The 20,426-nt window shown below is 41.6% G+C and overlaps 1 protein-coding gene across 1 annotated transcript in view; it reads right to left on the bottom strand.

Moving 5' to 3' along the window:
- Positions 1-19,469, bottom strand: part of LOC148514866 (BPI fold-containing family B member 4-like) — a 57,580-nt gene extending 38,111 nt beyond the window's left edge. The window contains exons 1-5 of the mRNA XM_088480782.1: positions 19,343-19,469; positions 17,763-18,237; positions 6,071-6,175; positions 3,399-3,542; positions 3,256-3,319 (exon numbers count right to left, since the gene is read on the bottom strand). Coding sequence (XP_088336908.1) covers positions 3,256-3,319; positions 3,399-3,542; positions 6,071-6,175; positions 17,763-18,237; positions 19,343-19,469 — 915 coding nt within the window. The remainder of the gene's footprint in view (positions 1-3,255; positions 3,320-3,398; positions 3,543-6,070; positions 6,176-17,762; positions 18,238-19,342) is intronic.
- Positions 19,470-20,426: the final 957 nt, after the last annotated feature.

The raw sequence follows: 20,426 nt of genomic DNA, 5'->3' as shown, positions 1-20,426 counted from the left end.
TTATGATATGCTCAAACAACAGTCTTTTACTGTGTCATTTTATGTTTAAATAGTTGTGTATACTTTATTACTTTTTTTTTTAATTAAAGTTGTGTCATTTTACAATCAACCAATCCGTATAGATACTGTATACTGTTAATTATTCCATAAAGTGTAACAACCACACTAGCGCTGTTCCCTGATTTTCTAGTATTGAATTTTTATCTTGGGGATTGACTCCCTCAATGTGAATAGCTACTTCTTCTGACCGTGTTCACCTTTTTCTACTTTATTTAAAATCAGGTGAGCTTTGTAATTTATAGTACATGGATTCAATAAGCGAGGGTAAAAGAAGAATAAGGGACAAAAACTGAAAAGTTATGCTGGTTTTTTGTGCAAATCCCTATTTGCTTGCCATGATCATACATAAGTATATCTATTTAAGATACATGCTAAAAATGCAAAAGTAAACATATTACTTCTAAGGACTATGGACCTCATTCAGACCCGCTCGCAAGCGCTCGCAAGTGGGTCGATGTTTAGGCCCTGCGTACATGCAGCGACTGCACTGCACGTGTGCAAGCCCCGGAGCGAGAGAGAAATTCTCTCGCTCCGGAGCTCACTACAAAAGGGGCGGCTGTCAATGTTGATCAACAGCTCGACCCGTTTTGTAGGTGTGGCGGGGGGGTGGTTTCACAAACGGAGGCGTTCCTTAAGGAATGCCTGCCGTTTTGTGGGCGGCCGCACTGACATCAGCAGTGATGTCAGTGGGGAGCTTCCTGCTCGATTGCGGTTGCCGAGACCCAACCTTAGGGTCTCGTCACAAGCCCCGATGGTCGTGATGGTCTTGACCATCGCGACCATCAACCTGGTCGGTCGCTAAAGCTGTGGGTGGTAACCCACAGCTTAGCTAGCGACCAGGAGTCCGCACTTAAAAAAACAAGCGGCCGCCCACATTCAGAATGAGCGCTCGCATTTTTCCGAGTGCCTCTGAATGAGGGCCAACATGCTTTGACTTTAATATTAATCTCATCTGCTAATTATAACTTTTCTACTTATAACTTATTTTTTCTTCATTTAATTTTCGGATGCTCATTTATGTTTTATATTTAAATTCATTATAGCAAGAGAACAAAGATAATCTTATTTGTTTTACATGTCCCTTTTGTATATGTTAATATCTTGATTACTTTGGCTCATGCTCAGCTTGGGCTGTGTCAACGTGATTTATGTCATCATTGCCACACCCCTAATGCTGAGAACTAGCTGTCACAAAGCAGGGGGTAGAGCCATGATGATGTAATTTGCAGCTAATATTGTAATTCAGCCCCTTCTCCCCCTATCCCCTACATGGGTCCGGGAGGGTTCCCTGCTTCCCAGGGAGTCGTACTTTGTGAGTTTCCTGTACATTCTGAGAAATTAGGCAAGTACTGTAAATGTGATCAATTACTAATTCCTTAAATATTAAATCAATCTGTATATTCAAAGAGACTCTGGGCCTGATTCAGAGCCGAACGCTCTGACCAGAGCGCTCGCTCTGAATCAGGGCCCTCCTCCCTAAAAATGGAGCGGCCTCTTGGATGCTCGCATAGCTGTGGGTTACTTACCACCCACAGCTATGCGAGCGTCCATGATGATGCGGTAGGGTCTCGGTGACCGCAAGCCCTGGAGTGATTTTGGCTCTATCAGAGCCAAAATCACTCCAGCTGACATCACTAGTGACATCACTAGTGACATCCCACTGACATCACTAGACGGTAGGCATTCCCAAGGGAACGCCTCCGTCTGGCAGCCACGCCCCCGGCACGCCCACCAAAGGGGGCGTGCTGTCACTCACCATCGACAGCACGCCCCCTTTGGTGCGAGACCCCGAGCGATGAATTCCTCGTCGCTCGCCGGGTCTCGCGCATGCGCACAACGGAGTTCCCTCCGTCGTGCGCATGCGCATTCGGCCACCATCGACCCGCTTGCGAGCGTCCTTCGCTCGCGAGCGGGTCTGCATCAGGCCCTCTGTTCCTCTGATATAAAGCTAAACAATGTTAATATTCAATACATTACTCATGGCAGAGCTACGCATCTCAAAAATTGCCAGGGCTTGCAGCCAGTTGATTCCCTATTTTATTATCAGAGGGTCTGCTAGTGGGCTGGATGATGAGAGAAACACTGGTACAGTAGTGTCAGGCAGCCATCTAAACATATCCTGCAAACTTCCATTCCTTCGTCTGAATTTTTGTTGTTTGGGTGCTTGTATCTTTCTAATGAGGGCGCTTGGTCATCAATTAGTCAATCTTTGTGTCTGGAGTTTTGAATTTAGGGATCTCTGGGATATACTGTAATATGGGACCTACAGTCAGCAATGGTCCTTATGCTATTACTCTCTACAGCTGTGTTTTTCAACCACTGTGCCGTGGCACACTAGTGTGCCGCGAGCAGTAGTCAAGTGTGCCGCGGCGGACAGCTCACCGCACTACTACTGTAATGTGTTTTATTCCTGAGGAGGCCAATGTAGTGTGTTTTATTCTTGTGGAGGCCAATGTAGTGTGTTTTATTCCTGTGGAGGCCAATATGTGTTTATATTTTTATGTGGGAGTCAATATTTACGTTTTTTTTATTGGTCACACACGCCGTATTGCCGGATGGTGTGCCTTGGCAATTTAAAAATCTGGTGTAGTGTGCCTCGAGTTGAAAAGGTTGAAAATCACTGCTCTACAGCATACCAATACAATGAGCAATTTATATTTTTGCAATGTTCTTGTTTACTTTTGATAGCTGTTTGGTAAGAGACTTAGTCACTGGAGGCATTATATAAATAAGCATCTATAATGGATGAAGAGTTTCTGGCTAATGTAATTTACATGGGAACTTTTTCAGTTAATGCCTCAACCATTGCAAAACGGTCACATCCACCTTTAGGATTTTCTGTATCAGCACAAGTCTGTATCATCAATGAGTGAGGAATTGATTCAATAGACAATCATGCAAATAGCAATACATGGATGTCCTTGTTCTTTTGGACAGGCTGATTTACAAGACTAAAAAGTATTGACTTTAACAAAACAAATGTGTTCTTTGCAATCCAATAAATGTGTTGTTTTGTGGTATATATAATGGTACCTTTAAGTCAATAACTGTCCTGCCATGTGCTCATCTCTATGGCCAAATTAATTAGTAAAAAGAAATGGAAAACACTTCATAAAGTTATTTAATATCTCTGCTGCCCCTGACAAGCATATTTCTATTGGGACAATATAGGTACTAGACCAATTTAATGCTTACCACTCCAGGTAAAATGTTCCGAAGAAGATTACTTAGAAGCCCATCCAAGATTGATGATAACAATCTGTGTGGAAGACAAAACAACTTATTAAATTCCTCTATAGCTGAAATGTAAATATAACATGTTTCATATTGCCACTTACCCTCTTAATAATCTGATGTTTATTCCTCCAAGTAATGCCTGGCAATCTTCAATAACTAAACGTGGAACTCCTGATGACTCCTGTGTCAATCTGGTTCTTGCTGTGATATTTACTTCCACCAAGATATCAAGAAATCCTAAAAGGCTTAAAATATAGTATTCATTTGAGATTTAATATGTTGAACATATCTCAATGGTGGCCATCTCAAAGATGTATGGAAATTACAATTGAAACAATTATTTGTAAATTGTTTTTATTATAGACTAGTGATTTTTAGAATACTGGCATTTCTTTTGGAATTTACCATAATTAATGTGAATCAAAACTTTAGACCCAATATCATATAATATAAAAGGGCATATTGTAACATTCAGAAATTCATGTGAATAGTAGAAGGAGATAAACATTTTTTTAACAGAACCTGGGATATTTGGAAGCATATAACCTGTAGACAAGTGCACACTAAACATTGTGTTGTACAATATTATCTATTTCCAATGCATCACAAGTAAATGAAACTTTAAAAGAGACATTAACATTATTTAGTTATTTAAAATGTAAATCTACATATACAGCCATGGTCAAAAGTTTTGAGAATGACACAAGTATTAGTTTTCACAAAGGCTTCTACTTCAGTTTTTATGATGGCAATTTGCATATACTCCCGAATGTCATGAAGAGTGATCAGATGAATTGCAAGTAATTGCAAAGTCCCTCTTTGCAATGGCAATGAACTTAATCCCAAAAACAACATCTCCACTGCATTTGAGCCCTGCCACAAAAGTACCAGCTGACATCATGTCAGTGATTCTCTCGTTAACACAGGTGAGAGTGTTGATGAGGACAAGGCTGGAGATCATTCTGTCATGCTGATTGTGTTAGAATAACAGACTGGAAGCTTTAAAAGGAGGGTGGTACTTGAAATCATTGTTCTTCCTCTGTTAACCATGGTTACCTGCAAGGAAACATGTGCAGACATCATTACTTTGCACAAAAAGGGCTTCACATGCAAGGATATTGCTGCTAGTAAGATTGCACCTAAATCAACCATTTATTGGATCATCAACAACTTCAAGGAGAGATTTTCAATAGTTGTGAAGAAGGCTTCAGTGCGCCCAAGAACGTCCAGCAAGCGCCAGTACCATCTTTTAAAGTTGATTCAGCTGTGGGATCAGGGCACCACCAGTGCAGAACTTGCTCAGGAATTGCAGCAGGCAGGTGTGAGTGCATCTGCTCACACAGTGAGGCAAAGACTTTTGGAGGATGGCCTGGTGTCAAGAAGGGCAGCTAAGAAGCCACTTCTCTCCAGGAAAAACATCAGGGACAGACTGATGTTCTGCAAAAGGTACAGGGATTGGACTGCTGAGGACTGCAGTAAAGTTATTTTCTCTGATGAATCCCCTTTCAGATTGTTTGGGGTATCTGGAATAACGCTTGTCCAGAGAAGGAAAGGTGAGCACTACCATCAGTCCTGTGTCACGCCAACAGTAAAGCATCCTGAGACCATTCATGTGTGGGGTTGCTTCTCAGCCAAGAGAGTGTGGTCATTCACAATTTTGCCTAAGATCACAGCCATTAATAAAGAATGGTACCAAAACATCCTCCAAGAGCAACTTTTCCCAAGCCTCCAAGAACAGTTTGGTGAGGAACAATGCCTTTTCCAGCATGTTGGAGCACCTTGCCATAAGGCAAAAGTGATAACTAAGTGGCTCGGGGAACAAAACATTGAAATTTTGGGTCCATGGCCTGGAAACTCCCCAGACCTTAATCCCATTGCGAACTTGTGGTCAATCCTCAAGAGGCGGGTGGACAAACAAAAACCCAAAAATTCGGACAAACTCCAAGCATTGATTAGGCAAGAATGGGCAGCAAACAGTCAGTATGAGGCCCAGAAGTTGAATGACAGCATGCCAGGGCGAATTGCAGAGGTCTTGAAAACGAAGGGTCAACACTGCAAATATTGACTCTTTGCATAAACTTAATGTAATTGTCAATAAAAGCCTTTGGCACTTAAGAAATGCTTGTAATTTTACTTCAGTATAGCATAGTAACATCTGACAAAAAGGTCTAAAAACAATGAAGCAGCAAACTTTGAGAAAACCAATACATTCTCAAAACTTTTGGCCATGGCTGTATGCAATTTAAAATGACCACCCACAGCTATAGCGAGGGGCCAAAAAGATGGTTGCGATGGTCAAGACCATCGCGACCATTGGGCTTGTGACGAGACCCTTGTGGTAGGGTCTCGTCTGCCGCAAGCCCTGGAGTGCTTTTGGCTCTATCAGAGCCAAAAGCACTCCCACTGACATCATTTGTGATGTCAGTGGGGCCGGCCCCAGACGGTAGGCGTTCCCATGGGAACACCTCCGTCTGGGCAGAAACGCCCCCGGCACGCCCACCAAAGGGGGCGTGCTGTCACTCAACATCGACAGCATGCCCCCTTTGAAGCGAGACCCATAGCGACAGCTTGCCCGTCGCTATGCGGGTCTCGTGCATGCGCACGATGGAGCCGGCTCCCTAATGCGCATGCGCACTTGGCCAACATCGACCCGCTTGCGAGCGCTCAGCGCTCGCGAGCGGGTCTGAATCAGGCCCACTATTCATTATGCTATGTAACTTGTGAAGCCATGTGTAATTCAGCAGGGTTGATGATAAAAAATAATCACTCTTACCTATGACCATTAATTGCCACTTTGGTGTAAAGGTTAAGGTGCACTCCAATTCCAGGCAAAAGATGCAAAGAGATTCGTGGAAGAGTAAGGTCTATAATTCGTAGGCTGAAAAAAATATTTATACAGTATTAATACATTTTGGAAAAAATTGCATTTTCCCAGCAGTGTTCAACATTCGGATTATGAATTAAGTGAAAAGTGAATCAGGGAAAAATGAATGCATGCACAACCAGGTAGTAAGTTTAGATATTGGTTTGCCCAGTGCTACACAAATAGTTATATGATGCAGCCAGAGAAAAAGGAGTGGAGATAGGACTCTATTTATCAAAGCTTTCTAAGCAAAATCTCGGCGAACACAGCAGGTTTATTCCTATATATTAAACGTTATGAGTCTCCCCATGCAAAGCATCTCAGGATGGCAATAGACCAGGTGTCAAGACAGGAAAAAAAATTATTAATTATTAAAATAAAGCAATTTGTCTTTTGATAAATATATGAAAAAATTTTTGTTTCTATTTTGTACCCATTTTTCTCTCTTTTTTTAAATTGAATCTACAACTGATAGCCCAAGCCCATGTCCATGCTTCCAGTGCAGAACACAGTTGTTTAAAGGCAAACGTGGTCCTACATGTGCAGAGGAACCAGTACTGGTCAGCAATGTAGTTAGAGTGAGTGATACTCAACTCCTCAATGATAATTTAATGATAAATGTGTCCAAAAAAGAAAGAAGTGATCTATTCTGCTAAAATCTATAAATGTTAAATAATTCAGGCTGTTCAACATTTCTCTATGTAGAAACAGGGACGGGAGCACAGATTCAAAAGGACATTTGTGTAAAGGGCCAAGAGGAAACAGTGGGCCTGATTCAGAGCCACTCGCTGTGACAGAGCGCTCGCTCTGAATCATGGGCCGGGCTTATTTTTTTTTGGAGTGGCTGTGGGTGATCACCCACAGCTATAGCGAGCTGCCATGATGATGGTCGCGATATCTTGATCGGGCTTGCGACGAGACCCTTCTGGTAGGGTCTTGTTCATCGCAAGCCCAGAGAACTTTCGGCTCTAACAGAGCCGGAAGCTCTACACTGACATCATTCTCTCGGGAACGCCTCCATTTGGGCAGCCACCCCCCCAGCCCGCCCACCAAAGGGGGCGAGCTGTCACTCAACATCGACAGCTCGCCCCCTTTGGTGCGAGACCCGGGTCTCGTGCATGCGCACGATGGAGCCGGCTCCGTCGTGCGCATGCACTGTGGGCCACCATCGACCCGGTTTCGAGTGCTCAGTGCTTGCGACCGGGTCTGAATCAGGCCCTGTATGCGACTGCAAATTTTTGTTCAGAGTGCAAGCAGGGATAATTAACCAAGGGATTTGCAAATATTATTGGGTAAATTTAATTAAGCGTGTGGGGGAGAACTGCCATTGAAACAGCACAGAAACACTAGCAATGGCACTTTATTTTATTCCTTTGTGACTTGATCTTGGCCTGGATATTTGCATTTTTGTATGGGTCAAAAAAAGTATTTGTTAGTTTTGTACTAAAGTGGCTGGTAAGATATTATTGTCAAATATTGCATATTTTCACAGTGCATCATTTAAGGGTTAATTTATAGTTGGATTTGTGTAGGATGAATGTGTGTAGTAAATGAGGGCTGGGAGTAAACATATAGGTTTTGACATCTGGTTGATAAAAGTAGGGCTTAGAGGAGATGCAGAGTTAAAATAAATTGGAGAGGTATTTAGAGGACCATTCCAATTGTGAGAGGAACACTATTTGGGTGTCTAAAAACTAATTTTTTATGGTATATTTAAGGTGTAAATCTTATAAGTAGTTTTTTTTTAACAAAGAACATTTCAAACTGCCTAAAAAATAATGTAAGAAGAAGTTGATATCTCTGTAATAATTACATTTAGGAGGATAACATTAATCATTGTAATTGATTTGAATTTTTCCAAAACCATCTTTTAACTTTCCTTATAATAAAATACAACTACCCTATTGGGTAATTCCTTTTCCATGTGTGTACCGGTTTATTGGGGAGGGAACATACAGTAGATCACCACACTTGCACAATAAATTGTAGGGATTCCCCCTATCTGACCCATAGTTAACTCCCTCTAAAATAAAGAAAGTCAAAGACTCGGGTATAGGCACCTCTCCAAGAGAAGAGATATACTCCTAAGCAAGTTTTGCTAATTTCTAGTAACCCTGTTACCAACCTACTTGTAATATAGATGAGCAGATGATACATTTTGGAGGCAATTCTCGGATCAAAAGTAGTACTCATATAGGTAAATTTACTAATGATTGATTTTAATCTGTTTTAAATCTGTTTAACTCTGTCTAAATTGATGTTGTATTTCTGGGGCCAAATCACACATTTATTAACATTTAAAAATGTATTAAAAAATTGTCTGTTACTAATGTGCGATTTAGCCCAGAAACATAATATTAATCTATTTCAAACTATTTTAAATCGATTAAAATAATTTTAAACTGACCTTCAGTAAATTTACTACATAACCTGTTATGTAACTATAAGTCATAATGGCAGACATTTGGAGAAAAGACATTTAGAAGTGGTGTCAACAGAAGGGAGTAATTCCCAAAGGATGCATAAGATTGTATGGAGATTTTACTGATATTGTCAATGTGATTCAAAAGTTAAATCCTATATTATTTGTGCTGTGTTGATCCGGATGAAAATTCATGAGTATCCCATTAGTAATCCCACAGGAAAGAGTTTCAGGTTGTAGATTGAATATTTTATGGCCAGTTATTGGAGAAGTTAATGAAATTAATGGATCGAGGAGAGTTTCAAATCATCTTTATCCACACCGATTGGAAGATGCATATGAAGAATTTAATCTGATATTGGTGATAGACTAATAAGCATGTTTGAAAGGCTGCAAGAAAGTTGAAGCAGAAATTAGACAAATGAATAATGGAGGCGGCTTCATAATGTGGACTGAGGATTTTTTCAGGGATTCGACCTGTCCCACCAGGGAAGAGACCTGTGATACATGCGGTTCAATAACCAGGAGCATGGCAATGCCATGACTGACAGGAAATAAAGAATTGTCTGTGGGGGCCAACTATGGAGTTTATCCAAGCAAGCAGATGAAGTAGGGTTTGATATATTATGTAGGCATTCATCATTTCGACATTCATAATGTCAAAATAAGAATGTTGATATGGTTGTTATGTCAACATTGAACTAGTGACATGTTCATAATGTGGATATTGACCATGCTGACATTCAACATACTGAAACTGATGAAATGTCGACATCATCAGATCACCAGAATGTTGATACTGTGAGTCCATCACTAGCCATAACTCTAATGGTAACTCATCAATTTAGCAATACTTCAAAGAGCATAGATAGAAGCTCACTAGTTATCTGTACAGATTAGGTAAACTAATCCACCACATGTTTGAAAAAAGGGGGTTGAAACACAGTTAGATTCCTATGAAACTATTACTTAGGGTGGTCTTAACATCTGACTCTGTTGCTCAAAAGTTACTATATGTAGAATGGAAAACATTCATCAAAAAGTACTACACTAAATTTTGCAAACTTTCATTATTCAACAAAGGGCTGAAAACTTTATGAACTCACATTCACAATACAGAAAAGGTTACAGTTTATAACGGAAACCTCCTATCTTTTAAAGTACTCCAATTTCACCATATTGAGACTCCTGTAGAGTTGTAAGTAAATTTTTCCACATAGAATATGGGCAGTAAAAAAGACTATTGCTTCCATCCATATGCAGACCCTGCTGCAACTAATGCTTATGACTACTTACATTTGGAAAGCTGAAGAGGCACATGGAAGCAGTATAGTCTGAGTACAGTAAGGATGAGTTCAAGTAAATGTGACTAATTTCAACCTGGAAACAGACTCATATGTGCCTGTCAGCAGGCATATCTTTTGCAGGTGATCAACCCCTGGTGCAAAACACCCAGTGGTTATGGTGATAATGACAGCTCTTCTGATTGGCTGACTGACTTTGGAATGCTCTCACTCATTAGTGTGAAGAGCTATATTATATGATTTTGCAGTCAGCTTTTCAAATTATTTAATTGACATTTAATTCGGGCTGCAGCAGTTAAGAGTATTCTTATTTGATTTTTAACCACTTACAGTAACTGGTGAATATTTTGTCCAAAAACTGCTCTAAAATTGCTGTTTTTTTATGATTGAAGTAGGTCAAGAACATCTATTTAATATTTATCTAACACGATTTAATATAAAAAAAATGTAAACATATCATTAACATCGATTTTTACTATATCGGTCATCTATATATTGGACTATTGATATTTGGAACATGATCATCGCCACTTTGATTACCCCAGCTTACAGGTACACACTATAGGGCTGAGGGGTGTTATTTTACATTTCTCTGGTGACTGCTTATCTCTGCAGCCACTGGCTGTGGGGTCCTGCCGTGCTGACCAATCAGCAGTGATTGGCATGTCGCATAATCTGCAACTAACTGTTAATGCACTGCCTGGTGTGGTTGCAACCATGCCAAGAAACTGGTTAAAAGGAAGCCAACAGATGTTTGTATTTAATCTGTAATTTTGTTTTGCATTTGTAGAGTATCTGCCTGGTAAATCTACTGGCATAAACCAAGGTCATATGCTATTGTTTTCTCCTAGCATAAATCTTGCTTCCAGTATACTGTATGCTACTTTTGTAGAGCTCGATGCATCTCAAGATTCATCTGACTCAGTATTCAAGCGTATTTTTTTCTATTTATCTTCCGTATTTTACAACTGTACTGTACTGTACATCCCTATTATGCCTATTTAGTAATGTTATGTAAATCTTCAATATATCCATCTAAAGGTTCAAGGCTTAGGTGAACACTGCTGACCCTCTACATCATTTGTGCAGCTGTAGCAGTACCTGAATTGAATTGCCTCACACTCAGTAACCATTGTGCTGAACTCCTGTAATTATAATTAGGGCTTAATACACACTCCTCTGAAGCTCAGCATGTCGCTGAGACTGAGTAATGGAGGAAGAAGAATGTTACAGTAGGAGGAATAGAAAGCAGTAGAAGGATGAATGAGAAGAATAGAAAAGTAAATAGGTGGGTACAGAAGCTAGGAGGAAGAGAAAAAATGAAGAGGAAATAAAAAGAGGACTAGGGATGATGGTTTTGTAACTCCATCCCCTGGCTATCAGTTCCCATTGTACGACCCTGCCTTCCTAACTGCCATTCAAGGTGTGCATGGTAGAGCCTGCACTCTGATTAATTTTAGTGGAGGGAAGAAGGAGGAGGAGAGAAAAGTTGCCTGGATTTGTAAATAGGATGCTCACTGTATTGTGTGTTCCCTTACTAGTATGCTCTCTGTATTGTATGGCAGTCACTAGGGTGCTCTTTGCACAGAATGCATGCCACTGGGATGATCTCTGTATTGTATATAATTGCTGTCTGCACTGTATTTCTGTCATTTGGATACTCTCTGTATTGTATAGTGGTTTCTAGAATGCACTTTGTATTGTATAATGGTCAAAATGATGCCTTCTGTGTTGTATGGGACTCACTGTTCTGTTTTCTATATTGCATAACATCCTCTAGGATGCTCTCTGCATTGTTTGGCAATTAGAAGGATGCATTCTTTATGGTATGATTGTCCCTAGGATGGAGTTTGCATGTTACACTAGGATGCTCAAAGATTTGGTAAAGGTAGGTAGAGGAAATGTAATTTATTCATTGTTTCTCTCACATGCTGAAAAATGCGTTTTAACACCACATCAATTGTATATTAGTTAAAAATTAAAATGTGAACTTTGTTTCCTACAGTAGTCAATAGTACAAGAGGCAAAAAGAAACATATATACTGTGTATATATATATATATATATATATACATATATATATTAGGGATGAGCGGGTTCGGTTCCCTGAGAACCGAACCCACCCGAACTTCGGGGATCCGGGGCGATCCGAGCCCAAGCTCGGATCTCCCTGTCTGCCCCGGATCCCTCTCCCGAGGCAAAACCTCGAGATCTGCTGTCGGATCTCGAGGTTTTGCCTCGAGCGGCCATTTAAAAAAAAAATGCCTTTGCCTTTAATGGGCAAAGTGCTGATTGGCTGACAGAGCCGTCTGTCACGGCTCTCAGCCAATCAGCATTATGGTGCTCATTTGCATGTAGCACGGACTCGTGAGATCCGTGCTACATGCATCTGTGTGAGTGACAGTGACACAGAGCACAGATGGGTCAGTGAGACCCGTCTGTGCTGCTGTGTATTTCAATGACACAGATGCACGCACGGACCAGGAGATCTGTGCTACTTGCATCTGTGTCATTGACACAGAGCACTGACGGGTCCGTGAGACCCGTCTGTGCTGCTGTGGTAAAAAAAAAAAAAACCTGTGTAAAAAAAGAAAAAAATGGCGTGCACCCCCCCAAAAAAGAGCAACCAGCCCCGGGCATTAGTGACCCAGTGCTGGGTGTGCTTAAATACGGGGGACAAACGACATAGGGGTCCCCCGTATTCTGCGCAACCAGCTCTGGGCTCTGATCCGGTCCTGGTTCTGGAAATACAGGGGAAAAAAATTAGTAGGGTTCCCCTGTATGTTCCAGAACCAGCACTGGACTTTTTCTAGCGGGGGGCTGATGCCACAGCCAGGGGAGTCTTTTCACCGGGCCCCCCAGCCGCAGCATCAGCCCTGACCGCTAGTCAGCCCAGGCCGGGGATCCCTGGAGAGCTGGGGACCCCCCAATAAAGGGGTCACCCTCTCCAGGGCACCCCAGGCCCAGGCTGATAGCCCAGGGCTATCCCCGCTACCCCTGATGGCGGTTGGTGGCGGGTTGATTGTGTGGTGTGGTGTAAATAAAGAATATCAAACATTGTCTTTACAAGTAGAACTGCAAGTCCCAGCAAGCCTGCCCCACATGCTGGTACTTGGAGAACCACAAGTACCAGCATGCAGGGCATTAAGGGCCCACTAGTACCTGTAGTTCACCTGTAAAAAAATGTTTAAAAAAAACACAGGACACACACACCGTGACAGTATAAGTTTATTAAACATACATACACACACACACATGTACACATACTCGGCATAACCTGTAGCATCGGTCCACTTGTCCGGTAAAGTATCCATAGGGGACCTGTGAAAAAAAACATACTCACCATCTCCTATGCGAGGTTCTGTCCTCTTCGTTCCAAAGTAGGCATCCCCGGACTTGGCAAAAAAAAAAAAACGAAAACGCGATCCACGAACTTAGTACCGTTCTATAGAACGGTACTTCCCGAATGAGAGCTTAGCGGCGGGGTATCACCATGGAAACCCCGCTGCTAAGTGTTCATTGGCTGAGAGAGGCCATCTCCCGTCTCTCTCAGCCAATGAACGGCTCCCTCCATTGTAGTCAATGGTGGGAGCCGCAAGGTTATTAAAGTTTACCCTGCGGTTCCCACCATTGACTACAATGGAGGGAGCCGTTCATTGGCTGAGAGACGGGAGATGACCTCTCTCAGCCAATGAACGCTTAGCAGCGGGGTTTCCATGGTGATACCCCGCCGCTAAGCTCTAAGTACTAAGTACTAAGTTCGTGGATCGCGTTTTTTTTTTTTTTTTTTTGCCAAGTCCGGGGATGCCTACTTTGGAACGAAGAGGACAGAACCTCGCATAGGAGATGGTGAGTATGTTTTTTTTCACAGGTCCCCTATGGATACTTTACCGGACAAGTGGACCGATGCTACAGGTTACATAGGTGAGTATGTGTACATGTGTGTGTGTGTGTATGTATGTTTAATAAACTTATACTGTCACGGTGTGTGTGTCCTGTGTTTTTTTAAACATTTTTTTACAGGTGAACTAGAGGTACTAGTGGGCCCTTAATGCCCTGCATGCTGGTACTTGTGGTTCTCCAAGTACCAGCATGCGGGGCAGGCTAGCTGGGACTTGCAGTTCTACTTGTAAAGACAATGTTTGATATTCTTTATTTACACCACACCACACAATCAACCCGCCACTCACCGCCACCAGGGGTGGCGGGGATAGCCACGGGCTATCAGCCTGGGCCTGGGGTGCCCTGGAGAGGGTGACCCCTTTATTGGGGGGGTCCCCAGCTCTCCAGGGATCCCCGGCCTGGGCTGATGCTGCGGCTGGGGGGCCCGGTGAAAGGGCTCCCCTGGCTGTGGCATCAGCCCCCCGCTAGAAAAAGTCCAGTGCTGGTTCTGGAACATACAGGGGAACCCTACTAATTTTTTTCCCCTGTATTTCCAGAACCAGGACTGGATCAGAGCCCAGAGCTGGTTGCGCAGAATACGGGGGACCCCTACGTCGTCTGTCCCCCGCATTTTGGCAACCAGCGCTGGTTCTGACTAGCCCGGTGCTGGTTGTGCTTAAGTACAGGGGACCCCTACGTCGTTTGTCCCCTGTATTTAAGCACACCCAGCACTGGGTTACTAATGCCCGGGGCTGGTTGCTCTTTTGTGGGGGGGTGCACGCCATTTTTTTCTTTTTTTACACAGGTTTTTTTTTTTTTTTTTACCACAGCAGCACAGACGGGTCTCACGGACCTGTCATTGCTCTGTGCCAATCACACAGATGCATGTAGCACGGATCTCCCGGGTTCGTGCTACATGCAAATGGGCACCATAACGCTGATTGGCTTCCTGTCTGCCACTGCAGTGCCACTCCTAGATGGGCCACATGTTTGTGCCGCCCACTTGTGTCGCTTAGCATAGTCATCCAGCTACCTCGGTGCAACCTTTTGGCTTAAAAACAATATTGTGAGGTGTTCAGTGTTCAGAATAGAGTGGAAATGAGTGGAAATTAATGTTATTGGGGTTATTAATAGCGTAGGAACAAAAAAAGGCCCATTTTATGTGATTTTAGCGTTTTTTTTAATTTTTTAAGAAAAAATCCAGATCCAAAACACAAAACCCAGAACCCAAAACACGGAAGGGTGGTTTTGGCAAAACCAATCCAGATCCAAAACACGAAGAAAGATCCAGATCCAAAACCAAAACACAAAACACGAAAAGTGGCCGGTGCACACCCCTAATATATATATAATATATACAATTATTGTGCGGCCCCTAATTGACAGATCTTTATGCCTCTTGTACTATTGTCTAACTGCAATATTTGTCAGCTGGCAGCACCCCCAAATGGAATAACAATTAACATGACAAAAATAAGGGGTTATTTATCTAAATTTGAAGGTGTGTGCAGATGTATGTATTCCTTTGTTTTTCCTACAGTAGTCCAAATAGAAATGATAACTAAGTAATGTGAACAGAGGTCCTCAAAATGATGTGATATAGACATGTCACTTATGTATGATGTACTTTTAGCTATATGTACTTTTAGTCATATTTGGATATGTCTAATCTTGTCTAATTATGTTCCCTCTCAAGGGGGCATGCTACACTTACGAAACCACTTTTTTACATCAGTCATCTAAGGTTTGCACTCTCCCTTTCCAGTTCTCTAGGCCACATATCTAAGATGCCCAAATCTACTGTAGATACTGCACGGATGCATTTTGGTGTGCATGTGCTGTACGTAAATACATATGTTAATACCATAAAAAATGCTATGGGCCAAATGTAATAGAGTGAGGGTTTAGAAAAGTGAGAGTTTCTGACACTTTTTAAACTTTGCCAATGTAATAGAGTCCAAAAACAAAGTAACAGAGCGAACTTGCATGTTTTTTTAGACTTAAAAAACTCTCAAGATTTAAAATCTCATTCAGATGTTTTCCCATTTTGAAGATAAAACTCAACCAATGTGAGAGTTTACTGCTAAACTCTCACATTTTCTAAACTCTCACCCATTTACATTTGGCCCTATATGTCCAACTCTAAATAAAGCCCTAAATGTGATGCAGGATCAAAGGAAATGAAAGAAAAGGGTTGTAATGCAAATAAAAATCTGCATCTAAAGGGGGAATTCAATTGTTTACTGATGCCGCAGCTCCCATCTAAAGTGACCAGGAGAGATGCAATTGTTTGTGCTGATGGGCGCAAGTGCTGTGGGCGTCCATTATTCGTCTCGCAACCTCCTGAGGTGGCAAGCAGAAATCCGCTCAAAGTTGGGCTTTTGGGCACCCAGACTTAGGTGTATATTTACTAAAGTGGGAGTTTTTAAGAAGTGGAGATGTTGTCCATAGCAACCAATCAGATTCTAGAAGATGGTAGTTAAATGTTAAGTAGAATCTGATTGGTTGTTATGGGCAACATTTCCACTTATAAAAACTCTCACTTTAGTAAGTATACCACTTAGTGCGCCCAGTAGTTTTGCACGGGTTTAGCAGGTTTACGTGGCTAATCCTGGTGCATGCATGATAAGTAATAGGCACTTGCTTCGTGACGGAGCAACAACCGCTGCTCCAAAGTGGTCCGACCAGCGGCAGCCCATCTGATGTCTAGCGGCGCGGTGTGTGAACCTGACAAGATCCTTGGATGCTGTGTGAAGATTGCCTGGTGGAGTATTTTGAAAAGTCCATGTGGTAACCAGCCCGCACCATTTTTTAATAAGTACAAGCGGCACTGTACTGATGTACTGTTTTTAAGTGATAACTTGTTTCAGAAGAAAAAAAGTTTATCAGCACTATGGAGCTCCCCCTTTCTATTTTATGTTAACATATATATATATATATATATATTTATATAGAATGAGAAGGGGGCACTCCATAATGCATAAAATTCTTTAATAAAATTCACATATAGTCAAACACTGGAATACACCCATAGAGTGAACCCGTACCAATAATGTAGCTGCGTGGGGAGGTTACCACTTGGCTTTGATATTCGCAAACAGCCTTGATAAGAATGTCCATAAGCGTCAACCATGCCAGCTCTCTGATGAGGTTTGAATACAGAACATGTTAGGGCCTTGTCTGTTGATGCTGTTCTAGTGATCTGGCATCACTGGAAACCTTTCTAAACTTAAAGTGGTCTCGGCGGGCTGCGGTTCATGGCGGTTACCCAGAGGTCAAGGACTGGAGGTTGGAGATTGCCTGGGTTACAAATATCCAAACCAAGTGGTAACCAGCCCACTCAGTTATATTATTGGTGCGGGTTCCCTCTATTGGTGTATTACTAAATTTGAATTTTATTAGAGATTTTTATGCACTGTGGAGCGCCCCCTCTATTTTAACAGATTAACATGTTTCTGAGGGATTCCAGGATTTTATAAAGAAGGGGAGCTGGGGCCTTATAAGCAGGACCTTGTGCAAACTTTGATACACTAAGGTGGAGCTTATGAGCTGGACTATATTAGCGAGAGTATATCTATCAGCCTGGATTCTAAAAGAGCCCCTCCTCTATACTGGTATTTTATATATATAAAATATTTTATAATTTTATGCACATGTGAAAGGGCTCTAACATAAGCAAGTACAGAAGAAAATAATAATATTAAGTATTAAAACAATAATAGCAATAGTTATGTATTCTTTTTTTTTATTAAATTGCTATTTGTTAATTTTGTACGAGTTCAGAGTACAATTTGTATTGTATTTTATATACTGATCTTGTCTACATGTTGTACTTTATTTTTATTGTCTTATGTGGACATTACTCATTGTACTCTAAAATTTGTGATGTGTGTTTAATAAAAACATGTTTTAAATAAAAGACACAACATGTTACAGTATATAGATAACTCCTCAATCTGGAAAACAATAAAATGAAAAATGTTTATTCATCTTACCCAGTAATACCCTGTACTGTGTCTAGAATTCCACCATTGCCAAGAATTCCAAGAAGTCCTCCTCCTCCAAGCAATCCACCCAGTAATCCTCCATTTCCAAGGATGCCACCTAGGATGCCACCATTATTGTGAGGACCTGTGTCATATGGAGCATTGCCACCACCAACAATGCCTCCAAGGAGTCCACCACCACCAGTACCCCCCAGAAGACCTCCAAGAAGACCTCCTCCTCCCCCACCACCAAGAAGTCCTCCAAGGAGGCCACCTCCACCACCCTCTCCTCCACCAATCACACCACTTAACAGACCACCTCCTTTTCCACCTCCCAAAACACCACCTAAAAGTCCTCCTCCTCCTCCACCTAGCAGTCCACCAAGCAAACCTCCAACAAGGTCACCACCACCACCACCACTTCCCATTGCTGGCATTTGCAAGTTGTTCTGGGAATTTCTTCCTTTCATTTGGCCTGAGACAGCTAAAAACAAAGAAGAAATCCAATTATTATGATTTCTTAACACATTATATACATAAGAACAAAAATAATTTTCTTTTAAACTATGAATTATTTTTATCATTTAATAATGAATCTTATTTTACACACTATAAATATACTATCCCACTCTACCCCTTGTCCCTTGTCCCTGTTACTGTATGTCCTTGTCTCTTTTATGTCCATACCAAGTTCTATGCTGCACAGTGGTACTGTGCTTTCTACCTGCACTACTTGCTGTTTTTGGTGTGATACATGCTTTTTTTTATTATGATAGCTATCTGTTTTCATATGCTCATGCATCCTGTGTCTATAACTGATGCATGATTTTGTGTTGTTTATGTATATGTATGATTTTTATTACTTTTACCCATTCTGTTTTATTTATATTGCACTTTTGACCTTGACTGTACAGAACACAGAAACTGGGTTGCCATAAAAGCAAAAAAATTAGATTAATGATCCTACATATCCCAAATGATCTGATCAAGATTTTGGTGACTCGCGTCCACTTTTAGAAAACCGGTAAGTAGTGATCCCAGTATATTGTTATGAGTTCTAAGAGTTCCCAATCATTATCTTCAATAACATACTTTTGCATCCTCAAAATGTCCATTAAAGCCACCAATTCAGGAACATGTTTAAACTGATGTAGCGTGCTGATGTTCTTTGGTGTGTCAGTCTTTCTCTATCTTAGAACAGTTTTAAAGCTCTCCCAGACCAATGACACAATAGGGTAAAATTACTAAGTGCATTTTTTAAAGCTGACGAGTCTTCTGCAGTTTCAGTTGCTGGATTTGTATCGCTCTCACCACCTAAAGATTCCAGCAATGGGGACCAGGTAGCAGCCTTTTGGCTTCAGCGAAGCCTCCCAGGCACTACCGAGGCCTCGTCAGGTATAAGTGTCATGCGCATGAAATGGGAACCCTTTACTGGCATCAATAGACTGCCAGCAACAGAGAAGAAAACACTGATGAGGAGGGGGATCGTCCCTGGACATCATCGGAACTCTCTGGAGGGTGAGTAATGCTGAATACCAATGGTGTTTTTGTTAGTATCAAGTTACATTCATAGATATTTCAGATCTCACCATTATTTAAGGCTCCTTTAGACACTCGAAGTACAGCCCCCTTACTTCCAGTTTCTCCAGCTCTAGCTAGGCAATGAGCTTGGATGAGCAGACTACATACAAAGTAGACACGCCACAGCTTCAACATCTTTTGACTGAAAGACTCTAAAATAAAATAGAACACAAAAGCTGTTTTACTGCTTGTGGTAATAATATTGAAACAAAGATACATTCTGCACAATGACTCCTTCTCTGCCTATTTCAGCACCTGGTTTTCTTGTCTTCCCTTGATATATTTTTTTTTACTGACAGGGTTGTTGGGGAAGTTGTTTTTTCATTTCTAATACTGCTACCAGAATTTTTCAACTCACCAACTCCAAAACCTCAACTGCCCCCCTCTCCCTCTGTTACAGTATGTATAAAAATATATAGCATTTTCCCTAGCTTACAAAGCCATACACAAGTCTGGTAATCTTGGAACTGATGCAGAATTGGTCGCTGTTTCAATCCAAGATATGTTCAGCAGCAATTGTGGGAATATCAACTATTGCAAGATGCATGTGGTTCTGAACTAGTAAAATAAGCTCCATTTTTATGTTAGGCATAAATCACATAGTGTTGATCAGGAGAGTGCTCTGCACATTTCTCCTGTTGGTTGCGGTCTGGGAGTCCACTATGCTGGAGGTGTGATGACATGACCGAATGCTTTTCCTATTGTCCTTAGTGATGGCCATTGGAGGCTGTACCGTCAATGGTTGTAAACCATTGGTAGAAAACCATAGATGGTTTACCCATCTATGGCTGATTATTCCAAATTGCACAGACCTCGGACATCAGACCAGTGCCACCAATGTTTTCTCAACATCAGGTGCCACCATCGGTGGTGTGCATCAGTGTCATGCCATTGATGGCCATCCCTAGTTGTTCTCAATAAATGACATCCATCACACACCACTAACTCCTATACCAACATCTAAAAGTTCTGCCAATATTTACACACATTGCTGTCCACTCTGCTACCAATCTCCCCATCCTATCATCTCTGTTATCCATACCCCCTCCTATTTTATGATGCTCCTAAGTAATTTGTATAAGACCCCTAGAG

The sequence above is a fragment of the Taudactylus pleione genome, unplaced genomic scaffold, assembly GCF_031769625.1.
Source record: "Taudactylus pleione unplaced genomic scaffold, aTauple2 ptg000256l, whole genome shotgun sequence".
Taxonomy (NCBI): domain Eukaryota; kingdom Metazoa; phylum Chordata; class Amphibia; order Anura; family Myobatrachidae; genus Taudactylus; species Taudactylus pleione.
The sequence above is the reverse complement of the archived record's forward strand: the minus strand, read 5'-3'. Positions and strand labels throughout refer to the sequence as shown.